The sequence below is a fragment of the Ahaetulla prasina genome, chromosome 3, assembly GCF_028640845.1.
Source record: "Ahaetulla prasina isolate Xishuangbanna chromosome 3, ASM2864084v1, whole genome shotgun sequence".
NCBI classification, from domain to species: Eukaryota; Metazoa; Chordata; class Lepidosauria; order Squamata; family Colubridae; genus Ahaetulla; species Ahaetulla prasina.
The window spans coordinates 169,798,435-169,817,045 of NC_080541.1; the positions used below are offsets into that span (position 1 = coordinate 169,798,435).

At 37.9% G+C, this 18,611-nt stretch overlaps 2 protein-coding genes across 2 annotated transcripts in view; both read left to right on the forward strand.

Moving 5' to 3' along the window:
• The first annotated feature begins 1,116 nt into the window (after positions 1–1,116).
• TXNDC12 (thioredoxin domain containing 12) lies at positions 1,117–11,439 on the forward strand. Its single transcript, XM_058178152.1, has 7 exons — positions 1,117–1,304; positions 3,217–3,277; positions 4,297–4,349; positions 7,324–7,397; positions 8,486–8,555; positions 8,656–8,739; positions 10,352–11,439. The coding sequence occupies exons 1-7, from the start codon at positions 1,211–1,213 to the stop codon at positions 10,429–10,431; spliced, it is 516 nt and encodes a 171-aa protein (XP_058034135.1). The 5' UTR covers positions 1,117–1,210; the 3' UTR covers positions 10,432–11,439.
• Positions 11,440–16,369: 4,930 nt separating this feature from the next.
• The window catches only part of RAB3B (RAB3B, member RAS oncogene family), a 70,607-nt gene continuing 68,365 nt past the window's right edge, over positions 16,370–18,611 (forward strand). Inside the window, exon 1 of the mRNA XM_058178265.1 lies at positions 16,370–16,464. The gene's annotated coding sequence lies outside the window, so the exon portion shown is untranslated. The remainder of the gene's footprint in view (positions 16,465–18,611) is intronic.

The following is an 18,611-nucleotide window of genomic DNA, read 5'->3' on the forward strand; positions in this document are numbered from 1 at the left end:
GGGAATTGTGGTTTTCCTCAGACATAACAAACCGGAGTCCATTGCTTTGTTGTCTTTTTTAAGGCGCAGGAGCTGTTCGCCCCCGAGGGAACTGAGCGGGAACTGCTTCCGTGGAAACGGGAACCGCCGTTTTCTTTTAGATCGCCCTCGCGCGCATCAGACTAAAATTTCAGCTTGTGCTGCCGCCTTCCCAAGCTTAACATTTCCTCCTTTCCCATCCACCTTTTGCGAGAGTAGTAAAGCCTCGTCCTCACTAGGCGAGGCGGGACGTAAATCCCACCGATGCATAATACGCGGCTTACACACGTAGCGCTTCCGAATTAGCGTAGAATGGGCTCGGTCGTATTTTTTCCCCCGACAAGTTTCACGTAACCAATCTTGTTGCTACCGTTGATTCGTTTTTGGACTGCATGCAAAGCAACAAACAGTTTAGATCAGGGGTCTCCAACCTTGGTAACTTTAAGACTTTTGGACTTCAACTCCCAGAATTCCTCAGCCAGCTTTGCTTTGCAAGAATTCTGGGAGTTGAAGTCCACAAGTCTTAAAAGTTGACAAAGATTGGGGACTTCTGGTTTAGATGGTATTCCGACTCTTCCCCCCCCATCAAAAAAACTATATTTTTATTTATTTGTCGAGTACATATATATAAGTATAATATAAGTATAAGCATGAATTGAATAAATAAAATGAAGACAATTAAAGAGAACATTAGGATAGGGACGGTAGGCACGCTGGTGCTCTGAATGGAGTGAGGAGCTCAACAGTAGCCAGTCTAAGGTTAAAATTTTGGGGGTTTGGGGATGAAACCACAGAGTCAGATAGCGCATTCCGGGCATTGACCGCTCTGTTGCTGAAGTCATACTTTCTGCAATCGAGTTTATTTATTTATTTTTATTGAGAAACAGCTGCAGAGGTCTTCAAACTTGGCAGCTTTAAGACTTGTGGACTTGTGGAAATCACAAGTCTTAAAGCTGCAAGTTTGAAGACCTCTCAGCCGTAGGTTGCATTCTGAAGGTTGAACCTTTCGACTAAAGAGCTGATGAAGGCTCTTTTTTTTGTTTCCTTCAAATTTACCCCGGACCCACATTGAACAAATCCCTCCCAGCTCCGCCCCATTAGCATCACTTCCTTTTTCACGGGAGGGCTGACTTGGATTGATCAGGCTCCGCGGCGAAACTGACCGGCTACTCAACCCGGGAGAGTTGCCACTATGAGAGCTAATCTCGCATCGCTGTCCCCTTTCCTTTTTTCTTCCTTTTGCCACTGGTTCGTCGCGGGTGCAGCTGAAAAACTGCGTGGAAGAGGTTAGAAACCATTGGTTCTTGTTTTCTTTTTGATGCTTCTGCTTTGGAGTGGGGGGCGTAGGGGGAGAAGCTGAACAAGCAAAAGTTTCCGCGCGGGAGGGTTTGAACAACTGGGAAATGTTGGGAGGTTTATCATGCAATTCTTACCGTTTAAGTTGCGATCTCGCGAAATACCGAGAGCAGATTTGCTACACAGACCATGAGCTGGTCGTTGAATGATTTGTGAGAATAAAACATTACTGTAAATAGTTCAGAGAGCATTTACCCCAAAGATTTCTGTTTCCAAAGTTCAGGTCAAGAATTTTTTAATTGTATTCTGAATTTTTTTTTTAAAAAAAATCTAAAGTGGGAGTCTAATGCACAATTTTGCAATTAGCAACTAAATCTCTATTAAATTATTTTTAAAGTCAATTAGGTGTTTGTTACTAGTTAAAGATAATAAAGTAGGTAATGGGACATGTCTTCTAATTTATCAATTGAAATTAAACTTTGCTCATATTCTGCTTTTTCTTGATCATATCCTATTTTTTCTGCCATTGTATTAATTCTACTTAGTGGATGGTTAGGTGAGATGAGCAGACCTGATTCTTATTTATGATACAGTAGGAATAACCAACTTCTAATGGCAACGTACACACCTTGAAGTGCCACTTTTATGCAAATTAACTTCTTTAAATTTTAAGCAAGAAGGGGAAATGACTGAGGCTATCCACTACTGTCCCACCAAATATTATTATTTGCTGACAAGTTACTCCTGGGGCTTTCCCGCTGTCTGCCAAATATAAATTGAAGTATCTGAACTATTTTTAAATTTTAGTTCTTTGCTTTTCCTGTTGTTTGATTATGATTTCTCAGAATGATTTTTTCTATCTGGCTTATTTGCTTTGTAGAATAGAAACTAATGCAGCACAAGCCTCAGTGTCAATGACAACTTTACACAGCTTCTATATTCAGGGACAAATGTGATAATGTCTTTGGGAAGGAAAATATAAAAGTTACATAATATTAGTTATTCTAAGAAAGGATGTTCTGTTCTTAGTGAAGCTTGAGTTATTCTCAATTATCTAGCAAAGAATAAATGTTTTTACTTTGTAAGTAAGGTTTGAAAAGTAACTATTCTAATTATGGGATAATAATATGGATTTTTAGTATAAGCAGCCAATAATGCTGCTTATAGCTGTTATTGTAAAAACAGAGAGGTTTGCAAGGTACGGAGCTCCAATAAAGGTTATGTTGGAAGCCCTGGTATTCATAAATATTGTTGTACAAATGTGTAGAAAGTGAGCTATGTCACACAGTTTGCCATATATGAAAACATTGAGATGCATTTAAATTGTAATGCATCTAAAATAGGTTGTCCTAAAACAGGGTTGTTGTTTTTAATTGTGCAAATTTTTGTTATACATCTCTTAAAAACAAGCTTTCTTTTAATGTCACAAATTCTGTAATTTTTTTTAATATATTTACAGAGCCGTGCTAAGGCAGTATCATTGTCTGTGGAGTTTCACTAACCCAATTTTGAAGAAATGGACATAATGCAATTTACAATGAAAATATAAAATTTGCTTACTCCACAATAAGTTTGTAATATTTCATGGAGACACTGAGTTCTTTCTGAAAAAATGTCATTTGTGTTTACCAATCTAAGTAATTACACATGATAGATATCTTTACATACTGTAATGAATGTTTTAAATCAGAGGTCCCCAAACCCCGGGCCACAGACCAATAGCAATCCGTGGCCTGTTAGAAACTTTGGAGGAGAGTGGCAAGTGATTGAGCTAAACCAAAACCACCCTCCGCCCCTCAATCTGTGGAAAAATTGTGTTCCACGAAACCAGCCCCTGGGGCCAAAAAGATTGGAGGCTATTGTTTTAAATCAGACAGTATATATTCGCTCTTCCCTTTCAAGGTTTTGGAGAACATATTCACTGGAGAACACTAGAAGATGGGAAAAAGGAGGCTTCAGCCAGGTATGTTGTAATCTTAAATTGTCTGCACAGACATGTTCTAAGTAGCATCAGTTGAGCGCTAGGCATTCAGAGAACTTCAGCTTTAGCACTCAGACCTGGATTTGGGGAAAAGATGTATGTTGCTAAAGCTTTTGGTACTGCTGCTAAGCCTTGGAATGGAATGCAGCTGATATCATGTTGCACAAGTACAGAAGTCTCTGTTACTGCTGAATTGATCATGCTCTCTAAGAGTCAAGAAGTCTGAGCAATTAGAAATTAAACCTTTGTTAAGGGAAAACAATTATGCATTCATTTCTACTTACTCCACCCTCCTTTCCTGCTGCAGTCCCTAGCATCATCTTGTGTCCCATTTGTAGACAGGAGTGGATAGAAGAAGCACGAAAGATTGACAAAGGAAAAGCCTCTTCTAAGAAAAGAATGGGCTAATATGAAAATAAGCTCCATTCCAGTCTATGGGATCTGGCACAACCTATCATTTGTTTTAGAATGAAATACCTTTTATGTAAGAACAAAAAAATATATTGTCTGGAAATATAGCTACAATAGGATATCCAACTTTAAAATAGATTCTGTAACTAATATGTGTGCTTGAAAGTAAGTGTAAAGACTAAGTCAGAATATTTCACTTTGCTGTAGAACAGAAGTGAAGCTATTCATGGTATTCAATGAACCATACAATATATGGGCCCAGATTTGTGTGGCACTCTAGTGTTTTCTAACCATAACTTTACCAACAAATACTTCTGCCATGCAGAAAGAACCTGGCTTCCCAAAGACAAACTGTTGAGTACCTCCAGTACTTCTCGGCTTCACCAACACTACCAGCTCCATCACTGCTGCTGCTAAACAGCTGATTAAGCCCCATAATTACTTTTAATCAATCAATGTGGCCCTGTCCTATGAATTGTGCAGATATGTTCAGGCAGCTGATTTGGTATTACAGCTTTAATACATGATGAGCTTGGAATTGAACTATGTGTTGATAATTACTTGAATTGTATATTTCAATTATTTTTTAGTGGACTGCCTGTCATGATAATAATTCATAAATCCTGGTGTGGTGCTTGCAAAGGTAAGATAACACAGGCAACGTTAGTGACGTTTCACAGAATAATGGATGGAAAATTTGCAATATTTGTGAAAACGGCAAATATATATATTTGTTTTCTGAGGTTTTCGCGGGTGTTTGTATGTAGGTCTTTGGTTATTCGGGTTTTCTCCCGCGTAAAATTGGAAGTGTCTTGGCGACGTTTCGACGAAGTCTCATTCGTCATCTTCAGGCTTCAGCTTCGTGAAGAAAGCTGAAATAAATTTCACTAAATTTTTAGTGAAGAAAGCCCCACTAAAATCCAAGACAGAGAACAAGAAAATGGCACAGCCCTCCTCCCATATATAAAAGGCACCACAGACAGAATCAGCAAGATCCTCCACAAACACAACATCAAGACAGCATTCTGCACAAACCGAAAAATATCCACCATCCTAAGAAACCCCAAAGACAAAATTGAGTTAGAAAATCAAGGAGTATATGAAATCCCATGCACCGCCTGTCCCACCACATACATTGGACAAACCAACAGAAGAATAAGTGCACGCATTGAAGAACACAAGAACTCAGACAAAAAAAAGGAACCAACTTCTTCCCTGGTCCAACACCTTAAAGCCACAGGACACGATATTGACTTTAAAAAGACCAGAACTATCGCCAAAACGGAACACTTTAACAACAGAATAATCAGAGAAGCCATCGAGATAGAAAAACGCCCACACAGCATGAACAAACGAGATGATACCTCCCGCCTACCAGCCATTTGGAAACCCGCCCTTATTGACAAACAAATCCCTAACACGAGGAATGAGACCAGACCCACACTCATGAGGTCCACACAGGATGTCACCACCACACATCCACCCAGAAAGCAGACCCAAACCCACACTGATCATGAAGCACGACCAAGGACCAGAAGCCAGACCGCAGCTGCAACATTAGCCATTTCAAACCCCTCCAATCCATACATGCAGCAGACAGACACCCACTATGAAGATGTAGCACAACCACGAACACGAAGCCAAACAACAACAATGCAGCTCACCAGCTCAAATCCCCCTGCAACTCAGACTAATCTGAGCACAACCAAGCCCCCACCCAAACAGGACACACCCCCAGCCAATGAGAGCACAAAAAAATCCCCATCCAATCAGAGCACAGCCAAGCTCCCACCCAATCAGTTCAAACCCCCTCTAGCAGTTAAAAAGGAAGAAACAGCTGCAATCACACATTGCTCCCAGAAGCACAAAGCTGAAGCCTGAAGATGACGAATGAGACTTCGAAACGTCGCCAAGACACTTCCAATTTTACGGGAGAAAACCCGAATAACCAAAGACCTACATATATATATATATATATATATATATATATATATATATATATATATATATACTCAGTATATACGGCTTATACTCGAGTATAAGCCGAGTTTTTCAGCACATTTTTGTGCTGAAAACGTCCTCGCTTATACTCGGGTCTATACGGCTTATACTCGAGGTTTTTTTTTAAGCCTCGCTTATACTCGAGTATATACGGCTTATACTCGAGTTTTTTTTCTTTTTCACATTTTACCGGACGGAAGCCCTGCGGTGCAGTGAGAGGCGGGCGGGGAGCCGCCAGCCTTCTCAGCTGAGGGAGGAGGGTTTCAACCGTAGGTGCCTCATTTCCCACCTCGGCTTATACTGAGTCCCCAGTTTACCCCAGTTTTGGGGTAAAATTGGGGACCTCGGCTTATACTCGGATCGGCTTATATTCGAGTATATACGGTATATATATATATATATATATATATATATATATATATATATATATATATATATATATATATGTATATATATGTATATATATATATATAAAATCAAATTTTGAAGTTCAAATAGCCACATCCCTCCCACAGTCACATGATTGCATTTTTGTGCACTTGACAATAGCTCACTTTTATGGCTTTGCAGCATCCTGCAGTCACATAACTGTGATTCTTGATATTCTTGATGCCAGTTTCCAGCATTTACTTCTGGTTTCTAGCAAAAAACATTCACTGGATAAATCAGATTTACTTAACAACCACTACAAAAAGGTTTGTAAAATTGGTCATGGTCATGTGGTGAACCGCCCTGAGTCCTTTGGGAGAACGGTGGTATAAAAATTAAATTATTATTATTATTATTAACCACGTAATGAGTACAATAACATACAATCATAATTCTGCACTCAATTATGGTCATTAGTCAAGGACCACCTGCATTTTTACCATCAACATAGCGTGTATACAGGTAGTCCTCAACTTATTACCGCAGTTGAATCCAAAATTTATGTTAAGTGAGACATTTGTTAAATGAGTTTTATCCCATTTTACGACCTTTTTTGCCCCAGTTGATAAGTGAATCACTGCAGTTGCAGTTAGTAACCCGGTTGTTAAGTAAATCTGACTTCCCCATTGACTTTGCTTATAAGAAGGTCGCAAAAGGTGATCACATGACTCCTGAAACTGCAACCATAATTATGAACCAGTTGCCAAGCATCTCAAGTTTGATCACATGATCATGGGGATGCCGCAAAGGTCATAACTGAAAAACAGTCAAAACACTTTTCAGTGCCATTGTTATTTTGAACAGTCACTAAATGAACTGTTGTAAGTCAAGGACTATCTATATTGCTTTTATATAGAAACTCCAAGAACTGTTTAGTACACTGATGAATTAACCTCACCTCAAGCATTAATAGAAAAGTAATACAGTATTAATTTTATTTATGCTTCCATTTTCAGTTTAAAGTTGGCCATTTGTTCTATCTCTGAATTAGTATTAAGGAAAAAAAAATTAGCATTTATGTAAAGTATGGTCGGATATAATCATAGACTGTATCCCTGAGTTAGTCACTACTAACTCTAAGTACTGGATTCAGTGGGATCTATATGCATCCCACTTAGTCTGAATCCAACTCTGCTACATTTGCATCTTTAATGATTAGTTTCTCCTTTTATATTTTATTTTATTAGCTTTAAAACCAAAGTTTGCTGAATCAAAGGAAATCTCTGAGCTTGCCCATAATTTTGTGATGGTTAACCTTGAGGTAAGTTTCTAAAATACCGAAATAGCATTCTTCTTCCTTTGAATGCTATCTATATACTACTGAAACTCTTGCATCTGTAACCTTCAGCTGTGTGAAAAGGTGCATCATAAGGCAAAAATGTTTCAATGTAGATACCTCAAACGAGCTAACTGAAAGAATGCATCCAAAATGTAGGATCTGTGATTTGTCTGGAATTGGAATTTCACCCAATTTACAAAACATTTTACGACATAAAAATTATAAAGCATTTTATTACATAATACAAAATGTCATAAATCATTTTCTCTGATCCATTGCTGATGTTTTACTATGCGGTACAGTTCAGCATGGGTTACTTTCAGAGCAGATACATCTCTGAATATTTCCCTTAAATTTTAAGTGCTTTTCAAGCATATCAGAAGCTCTGTCATTGTTGAAAGCGGGAGGGAGGGAGGGAGGGAGGGAGGAAGGAAGGAAGGAAGGAAGGAAGGAAGGAAGGAAGGAAGGAAGGAAGTCTGACGTCATTCCCATTCCAACTGATTTTTTTGCCAACCGTGGATGTTGTGTTTCTTGGTTTATATAAGATGATATGTCTGAAATAATGGCCCAAGAGGTCACAGGTAAAATTTATGTAACAGAAAACTTAGTAAACGATGTTTGTTTCTAAAAAGAAAATGATTTATTTTTGCATTATGCAACTTCAAAAGTATTTAATGCATTATTCAGTAAATAATGCATTATTCATGTCCAAAATTTTATATACTGCTATTTTCATAAACATAAGGATATAATATGTTCCTCAGTTCAAGAAGATGGTTCAAGTTTCAAAATCAAGATTAAGGAATTATTTTAAGAATAGAAAGAATTGACTTAATGAAGACAAACTTTATTTCTTTTTGGCAGGTATCATCTGTATTGATAGCACCATGTTTCTTAGGTTTAAAAAAAGTGATTTTTATTTTCCCATATCTGTCTGAAGACATTGTATATGAAACATAGGAGTAGTGAAGTATTGCTATACTATTGTAATGGTCCTTCTGATTTTGATATACAGTAGGTTATTAAGGAGGATTAATGCAGAAAAAAAGCTTATTTTATTTTATTTACAGGATGAAGAAGAACCTAAGGATGAAGTTTTTAGCCCTGATGGAGGTTACATTCCTAGAATTATTTTCATGGGTATGATATAAATGTGGTTGCTTATCAGTTTGTGTTGAAGGATAAAAAATGACTTTCAGATTGCAATCATCATTTTTCATTGATCTCTTCTTTTACACAGATCCCAGTGGAAAGATCCATCCAGAGATCATAAATGAGAAAGGAAACCCCAACTACAAGTATTTTTATACTACTGCTGATCAAGGTATGTATAAATTGGGTTCTGGTAAAGGAGACTTGAATTGTACAGCAGTTGCAAATCAGATTGACTTCTGATTGGGGGTGGGGTGGGGAGATCAGAGCTTGTATTCTGAGGAATTTACACCAAGGTTCAAAATATCTTAAGGAAAAAAATGCTCTGAACTAATATTGACAGTTGACATTCAAAAAGTCAAGTAGCACCTGGAGGGATGTTCAGTACATTCCAGGACTCCTTACTTTGACATCCTTAAAATGCCGTTTATGAATATTAATTATGGCATCTAATATATGTGGTTTTTGCAGGGAAATCTGAGAGCTGACTTAATGTCAACCGTCCCATTTGGCACATCCCAAAAAAGAAACTCCTAGTTGTAGGAACTACCCAGAGTAAAATTTCTCTGCCCACAGTTCATTGTCTACCAATTACACTCAGTACTTTTGTTTTGGGAAAACATTCTGCACCTCTGAGAATCTGGCCTTGGTGGTTATCTCCTTTCCAGTGCAGAAGGCTTTCATGCATTCCTTAGACTCCCCCACCACCCTAGGAATTTACAAGCCCCCCCCCCCGTTTCTGTTTGGAAAACTGCAATCAGGAAGTTGATGCAGGCAACGAAGAAAGCGAGTCAGCTGAAAGCTGCACCATGGAAGGCCAGAACTGGACATCAGAAAATGGTGTTGGGTACATAGGAACGCTCATACAGTTTAGCAAAACAGTAAATTGATTTTAGAAAAATAGAGAACTATATATGGTACTTGAATTGTATAAAATAAAAGACTGGGTATATATTTAATAAATGAATGCAGCTATAATTTCTTAAAACTGTCTTTTAATGGACATCACGTTTAGGAATAAATTGAGGACTTTCAGTCTGGGAAAATGTTGACAGAAAGAAAAACAAGTCATCAAGAAAAAAAGTTGCATATGAGCCATGATAGCAGTGGTGGTCAACCTCGTCCCTACTGCCCACTAGTGGGCGTTCCAGCTTTCATGGTGGACGGTAGGGGTTTTGTCCGATACTGAAGCACTTTCCTTTTTTTTAATTTAATTGACTTTTTTTAAAAAAAATCATAGCATTATTTAAAAACATTTTCATTAGGTTTTCATAAAATTCCCCGTGACAATTTAAATTTCTGAAAATATACTATTTGTATCGCCCGCATATAAGTTTAGTTCACGTTACGTAAGTGAAACTAAATGGCGCTATAGTGCGACTGCAAACAAAAGAACCTCATCCCAGAATAGCTCGCGCATCTCCCCCCCCCCACATTACCCAGCTGTAACAGACAAGCAGAGCTGGTAGCCGGCACTTCCCCCAAACCCAATCCACGATGCATGAGAGGCATGCACAGACAATGATACACGGCGCATTGCTGTGGAACCGGTGGGCGGTTAGAAAATTTTACTACTAACAGAGATACAAAAGTGGGCGGTAGGTATAAAAAGGTTGACTATCCCTGCATTATAGGAATGCATTATGAAGATAATGTTGCTATTTTAAATATTGCTACATATTTATGTGTAGCTTTTCTGAAGTAGCTTATAAAAATATAACTGCTCAGTTATTATAATTGAATTGAACCAAGTACTAAGAGTATCTTGTGTTTTAATATTGCAGTCATCCAAGGGATGAAAGTAGCCCAAGAGAAGCTAACAGGGGATGCTTTCAAGAGAAAACATTTTGGAGATGAATTATAATACCCTGAAGATCTATTTTGTATAGACTCACCATCTAAATTTAAATGTTACTCTTTTTTCATATAAAAATGTTGGTGCTCTCTCTCAAAAAAATACTGTAGATAGTAAACCAAATGCTGTCTAATCGTCACACAGTGAATTCAAATAAAGTAGTATGTCCTCCCTTGTTTACATTGGATATGTAAACAGAAGAAAAAAATGGCTAAATACCTTAACAAATAAATGCTTCAACTTTAACTGCATGAGTAATCAGATTTCAATGGAATTTAAAGCCAAATTATAGGAACATATATATGATTATGTTGAGGGCATTAAATCACAAAGATCTTTTTTAAAAATATCTTACAAATAAAACTTGTTCATTTTAGCAGATTTTGAGAAAAGATGTGGATTTTTTTCCTTTAACATGAACTTAATTCAATATTTCTCATCCTGGTAGTGCTAAACATATTTAGGATACAATTCCCACAATTCATATTGGCTGAAATTATGAGAGTTATGCTCATATGTAAATTGCCAAATTGAGTAAGATTGAATTAGAACTATATCTATAAGTCTCAAGAAGTTAAATTGATTAAACAGATAAATCTGCTGTAGAGACTATCGTAACAATGCAATCCTATGCATGTCTGCTCAGAAGTAAGAGTATTTAATTATTCCTAAGTACTAATTAGTATTAGTACAAGAGTATTCCATAGGATTTATTCCCAAATACATTAGGATTGTGGTATGTATAGCCTCATTTTCCTGCTTGCTCCAGGAATAGAATGAAACAAATGCTAGTTATATGTTTATGTGTACTTTTTCCTGATATTATTGCCTGTTACTCCATTTGGTTGATTTATATAAACTTTGCTTTTATGTATTTGTGCATTCATCTTCCAAGTTTTTCATTAATGGAACAAAAAAAAATCTCACTGAATGTTATGGTTGTTGCCTTATTTCAGCATGCTATACTGTATTTTTGTACCGGTGGACAATGAACAATAAATTTTATATTTAATTTTTGTTTATTTTTCCCTTTCATTTTGAGAAGAAGAAATTCTTTTCAGCGTGTGAGTTATATTACTGGGGAGTGCCTATTTTTTATTTCCTTAAAAGTTATGCCTAGTCATATCTGCAGTTTAAAAATAGCTTTCTTTCAGTAGTGAAAATGCTAATGCAAAATTCTCAACATTAAAGGACTTTTTTTAAGTGAAATATGGAGAACAGGTCTAAAACTTTAGTTCTTTTCATGAAAATCAGCCATACTCGTAGTGAGAATAGAATGGTATTAAAAGGACAATGCATGATGAGTTGATTTTTTTTTTAAATGATGTTTTACTGCAGCAAAAAGGTATGTGTATTTTTTCTGCTTCAAGGTGTTCGTTACCTGGCTAATTATGGAAATATATGGTGAGATATTTCTTACTCTACTTCAAGCAACTGTGTTGACTCCCACTTTGTCATGAACAAAAAATGTTTTTAAAGGTTCTAAACAGTAATAGATGTTCCTGTGTTATTTTATTCCTTGGGAACTTGTCTTTTTCAAAGGTATTTACTCTCTTGAGTACAAGCGACAAATATGCCATGTGTGGGCTAGAATTTAGTGCCATCACCCAGCTTTTCCCAACTAGTCAGAGCTCCTGCTTACTTTCTTGTAAGTAACAAGGACTGTAGATGTTCAGGGGACAGAATATTTTGACTGACTGTGTGTCATCAGTTTACTGTTTAGGGCAGGGGTCTCCAACCTTGGTCCCTTTAACTTGTGGACTTCAACTCCCATAGTTCCTCAGCCAGCCAGGACCAAGGTTGGAGACCCCTGGTTTAGGGACTACATAGATCACATCCAAAAGACCAGGCTATTTGGATCTTGCATAAAATGTGAATGAGGCAAGGTGTGTGAGCAGTAATTAATTTACATGGGCATTTCTTCACTCAAGATTGTTGTAGGGAAAAGAGGAGGAGGAAGTATTGTGTGTGATCGCCACCTTCAGTTATTTATAAAAATGATATAAATACATTTTGCCATAATTAATTTCGGTATCTAGAGCTCCTCTCAAATTAGCTTAACTGAATGTTATTTTAAAGTAGTTTAAAAGTTCATTGACATTGTCTTGTGAGTGCTAACTGACTAAATATGAAAACAATTCAATTTGTAGGCATTGTGAATACACGGGTACTTTTCCACTTGGTATTAAACTAACACCTTAATCTGATACATTTAATAAAATTTCTCCTATCTGAGAAAGAAATTTATTTCATGTTTTCAATCTTCTGTAGCTTAGCAGACTTCTATTTATTGGGGAATAAAATGTGTTTTTTTTGGTCATATGTGATTTTGCTGAGAAAGTATATATATATTTCAGAGTTTTTTTAAGCATAATTCAAACTATACTACCTTTCTGAAGGGACTTTTGCTTTGTCTGAGCTGATGTCATGACATATTTTTCAAGTAGCAGTTCTGTCAGTTAGGTTCATAATATACTGTACTAAGCAGAAAATTAGTTTTATAATGGTTTAAGGCATCTGTCTATAAACAAGAAGACTGAGTTTCAGTTCTGCCTTAGGCATTAAATCAGTTAAGTGACTTTAAGCCAGTCACTCTCTCTCAGCCCTAGAATGAAGCAATGGCAAGCCTCTTGCAAAAACATTGCCAAGAAAAGTGCAGGGACCAGTCCAGGCTGTTGTTAGGAATAAATGCTGACTTGGGAGAAAAAAGCCACCAATTACCAAAACAAGTAACCGCATTACTTTAAACTATGGTACCTATCGAGGTCAAGAGTGGTATTACTTTGAGAATCTAAGCTTATGGAAATGAATGGAATCTTGAAGTCTTAGTTTTGGTGCGTGTAGCAAATTTAATATATCTAGAACAGGTTTGCTCAAGGTAGGTTATAATTTAAAAAACAGCTGCTTTAGAACTTAGTATATTAGTCATGCCATGCCTGGGGCCAGATAGTAGCTTATCTCTACCTCAATGGACTAATTAGTATTAAAAAATCCTTGAGAGGATCTGCTTAAAAAGTAAAAGAGAATGGGCTGGTGGAGCTTTGGAGAAGAAGACACTCATATGTGGGCCAGCACTGAAAAACAACCTGGTTAGTGAGCTTTAGTGAAAGGCCTGAAAAATATGGCATACTGAACCATAAATCAGCCAGCCATATTTTAACCTATAGTGTTAATTTATGTATGGCTCATTGGGTTATAGGTACCCAGAAAATTGAGTTAATGTAACAAACGATTTGTTTCACTATGGTTTATACCATAAATTAAGCATGGTTAAGCATGCCATACAAGCATATTCTAAAGCTGAGACTACCACCAAGGAAGCTTATAAAGATGGAAATAGGCTTCGAAACAGTTTTTGTTCAAAGCCATTCAGGACAAGAAAACTCTTTACTTGCCACCAGATGGCGCAATCAACTTTAAACATTGCAATTGCTGTATACATTAAACAGCAGATCTATTTTCTGGGTCTCACATGGCTGTAAGTGTTTCAAATAAGTTCATGTATTAATTCAGTACAACACGGATAATTACCTGATTTGTTTCATCTACAGACAGGGGAAACTGTGTGGAAACAGAATTAAGATTAAAGAACAGGGTGCTTCCCAGCACATTTTGAATACAAGAAACAGCTGAGAACTTCTTTCACATAAAAAACGACAAGTGGTGTTCAACTTATGGCCACAATTGACCCAAAAATTTCCATTGCTAAGCAAGGCAGTTGTTAAGTGAGTTTTGCCCTACTTCATGACCTTTTTGTCACGATCGTTAAGTGAACCACTGTAGTCGTTAAGCGTATCGTGCCATTGTTAAGCGAATCCGGCTTCACCCATCGACCTTGTCAGAAGTTGGCTGGGGAGGTTACAAATGGTGGTCACATGACTGGGAAGAGTGCAACTGTCATGAAGTACCTGAATTTTGATCACATGACCATGGGAATGACGCAACAGTTGTAACTGGGCAAAACAGTCACAATTCACTTTTTTCAGTGCCATTGTAACTTTGAACAGTCACTAAATGAATGGTTGTAAGTCAAGGACTACGTATACTACTTTGGGGTCAAGCATTCTCCCCCTGCCACCTAATTTGGATGGGAAAAACTTTAAATTGTGTTTGTTGTTAGATGGTATATTAGAAATTCTTGCTGAGATGTTGGAAATACTGTATGTTAACAGATCTCTGAGTGGTCTCAAATCACTCAGATTAATAATTTTTTTTAACTATATTTGCAATAAGGGAAAACTATCATACTGAATATGATACATGATGATGGGTATATTATATTTATGTGTGTTTTATATGTGTATGTGTATTTATTTACACACACTGTACATTTTCCTTACTTGAAAAGTCTCATCCACTGGTTTTTAGAAGCCTTTATCTTAAGTTTTACATCTCAGGGGTTTGATGGGAATATCTATTTATTTATTAGATTATTTTCATTGAATCTGCTCAGAACAACTGAGTTTCTTTCACTATGTAAAAGCTGAGCGGCTAGTTTGAGAAAGAACCTTAAACCCATCTGAAATAATTGGGAATGTGGAAAACTGGTAGAACCTTATTCAGTAATTGTGTTCTCATAAGACATGTGTAAAACTAAAATCAGAATGCAGCCTATCCAGGGTTAGACAGGGCACAGCACCTATTTGCATGGTTATCAGTTGTGAGACAACTGATTGTGAGGGGAAAGTCTGACGGCTGTGTTTTATGTAAGACATTTTCCCCCTGATCTGTGGTTATGTGGAAGAACCCTAATCACTCCTATTAAGTGTGGATTGTGACTTGAATGAGCATTGGTGGAACAGCACATCAGTTATACTCCCCTGAGCAGTGCAAAGTATCTTTGAAGCAATTGCCCCTGACTAGCCACGGGACACTTGGCAACCAATCTGACACACACTCACACCCAAATACCATACTCCCTCACATTTGGCAGTCCAGCAAACCCGAGGACCCGTTCCGGCCCTTAAATTCACTCAGGTGATACTAAATAGGGATAAGGGAAATTGTGGGGGAATTGTGTGTATAATGTATTTATATTAACTTAATTGCTATTTGACAACTAGCCTCTTTGTTTCCTGCATACTGGAGGTGCACTGAATGGAGAAGAGAATATTATTAGTTCAGCAGTCACCTCTAAACCAGAGGGGCAATACACAAATCAATCAAATGGATGGATGGAGATAGAGATAGATGATAGATAATAGATTTGTTTTTGTTGTTGTTAGTTGCGAAGTTCCATCGCGACCCCATCGACAATGTTCCTCCAGGCCTTCCTGTCCTCTACCATCCTCTGGAGTCCATTTAAGCTCCCGCCTACTGCTTCAGTGACTCCATCCAGCCATCTCATTCTCTGCTGTCCCTTTCTTCTTTTGCCCTCAATCTTTCCCAGCATTAGGCTTTTCTCCAGTGAATCCTTCCTTCTCATTATGTGGCCAAAGTAGGTATCTAGGTAGATAGGTAGGTAGGTAGATAGATAGACAGGAAGGAAGGAAGGAAAAAAAGAAAGAAGGAAGGAAGGAAGAAAAGAAAAAAAGAAAGAAAGAGAAAGAAAGAGAAAGAAAGAAAAAGAAAGAAAGAAAGAAAGAAAAAGCCAGAATTACATATGAGAAGGGGGTTATTCAGCCTGCTTTTTGGACTCCGCAGACCACATAAAATCAGAAAGGAAGCGCTCGGACTGGGTTCGCGCCACAGGCTCAGATGAAATAGGCTCGCCTGGGGTTCTTTATGTGGTGGGACCTACAATCCCTGTGAGAAAAAGGACAACCTGGTCCCAGAAAGGCCCCTGTTAATTTCTCCCGCTGAGGGAAGAGAGCGGGGGCGTCCTGCGGTAGCTCCGCCCCGACGGCCGTCTCCTTCACGGGCGCGGAGGAGCTGCTGTCAATGTGTTGCTAAGCTGGACACGCGCTCGCCTCGGCCAGACGCCTATTCGGCTCGACCCCGGCTGAACGTCCAACCTGCGCCGCCGCCGCCGCCGCCTCGCCTCGTTGATCTCGGTTCTTCTTCGCTGCGGGCGAAAAGCGGTTCCATCCCCTGCGCGCAGAGGTAAGAGCGCGCCGCGTTCCGTTTCCACCAAACTTTCTCAGTTCCCGGACGAGATAGAGAAGCTGCCTTCCCAGGGCGATCGGCCGGCAACAGCAGGAACTGTCCGTGGTATCGCAGTGTGAAAGGACAGCTCGGAAATAGCTGGAGAGGCAGCCGCTAATAACTCGCTATGAGGAAAAAAAAATAAGGGACGGGACGGCCTTTCTTAAGACCCGTGTTTCTCGTGGCTAAGTGGAAGTTCTCTCGAATTAGCCCAGGGAGCTGGGCTCAGGGATGAACTTTAAAAAAGAGCCGGCCATAGGAGTGCCCCTGAGAACATGCAGAGTGCCTCAAAGCTACTTACTTCCTTTTTCTGAAATGGCAGGGAGACATCTTTCCAGTTTAAATATTTGATTTCCAGATTGGCTTGTAATTTTTTTTTAAGGCTCATTCTTTAGTGAGATCAAATACAGTATTGGTCTACCTGAAGATGTGATGTCAAAATTAAAAGAAGCACTGAAATCCCCAGTACTTACTAGTACTTACTTACTAGCCTGCTAAGTGGGCAAAGTAGAGTGAATCCAGTTAAATACTGTTAAGAAATTAGTACATTTTGAAGAGTGGATTATTGTATATTAATGCTTCGTTTTTCTATTTTAGAAAATGAATCAGGTATAAACTAACAAGCCACAGTGGCAACAAAAGTGGCTGATCCACTCTCTGTTGGGTGTTGCCCACCTCTCTTGAGGGTACCAGATTGTGTGAAGGGATTGTGCTTTGCCATTTCCATTATCATTTTAGAATCATTTTTTTATAGTCTGATGTCATCCAAACATATTGGGTAACAGAGACTGTGCCCATTGAAAAAGGGGATGATAAGATTAGAAAGCACCAAGCTGAAGGCTATTTTATTTTTCAAATCGGCTGTTTTGGTTGTTAACAATCTGCATTATCAGTATTTGTACTATTGCACTTATCATTCAGATCTTTGTCAGTTCTTGATTTCTCAAGATGAAAATGAATCATCCCTGGATTTCATTTTTTTAAAAAATGACTGTCTAGCATTATATTTGAAATGATTGATTGTTGTAATTCCTGATAATCACTTGTCCTTGTTGTGAATGGGGCCTTATTTGTTTTTCAAAATAGGTTATGTATTGAGCGCAGAAACTTTAAACCCCATTCTTAAATTATATGTATTGTGCATTTTATTGCTTTGTGTAAATATGCAAGGTTCAATGAAAAAAACAAGGCAACATACTATGGATATGCTAAACAGCATTCATGAAAATTGATCTCAAGTGTAAAGCATGAGTTGACATCCTGAAATAATGCATAGGAGGTTTACCATATTAAAACTGAAATGACAGTAGAATTTCTGAAGCAGGGAGGACCTCTTTGCAGAGTTCTGAAACAAAGGGTATGTGTATTAATATGACTATAGCATTCTGTATACAATTTAGTATGTCTGTGACTGTAGCAGAATTTGAAATTTCGTAACTGAGACTGAATTCCTTAGGAGAAAAAAGCAAACAAGTGAAAAATTGACGCTTTCCAGCATCTCAAAGGAAAAGGAATATGAAGAATGTCATATAATAGATTTTTTTTCCCTTGGTAAAGACCTAGCTGGCCAACCAGGAGCTTTAAAATGTATTCCTGGTAACCAACATGATTTGTGCTTATGAATAGTACTCTTCATAGAAAGTCATCCTACCTGACAAAAAGCTCATATTTCAATTCAGAGCAGTGGATTTCAACATTCATCGTAATTCTGTTTATCTGGTTTTAGCCACGTCTTGTTGACTTTTACTCATCCCATAATTATATATACATGCCTGATTTAATTCTCCATTTTATCCCTGAGACCAGTGAAAAGACAGAGAGAGATTGATAAATGACACTTTTTACATAGACACATTGATGACTCTTCAACAAAAACCTCTGCATGGCCTCTTCCAATGTAGTTCATGCAGATGAAAAGGAAAAGAGGCAAAATAAGACCCAGAAGTCAATGGCCAGGCAGACTCTTCCTGCCATAACATTAAGGTTCTCAATCAATTCCTAAGTTTCTCAGACAAATAAGATGACTGATAATATCAATATCATATATCAATACCATATATCTTTTAGTTGTTTCAATATACAAACACATTCCAGTTACATTAATA

Coding starts and splice junctions, on each gene's coding strand:
- TXNDC12 (XM_058178152.1), top strand. CDS start 1,211: ATGAGAGCTAATCTCGCATCGCTGTCCCCTTTCCTTTTTTCTTCCTTT. Junction 4,350..7,323: donor CTGGTGTGGTGCTTGCAAAG/GTAAGATAACAC, acceptor TTATTTTATTAG/CTTTAAAACCAAAGTTTGCT. Junction 8,740..10,351: donor TTATACTACTGCTGATCAAG/GTATGTATAAAT, acceptor TTAATATTGCAG/TCATCCAAGGGATGAAAGTA.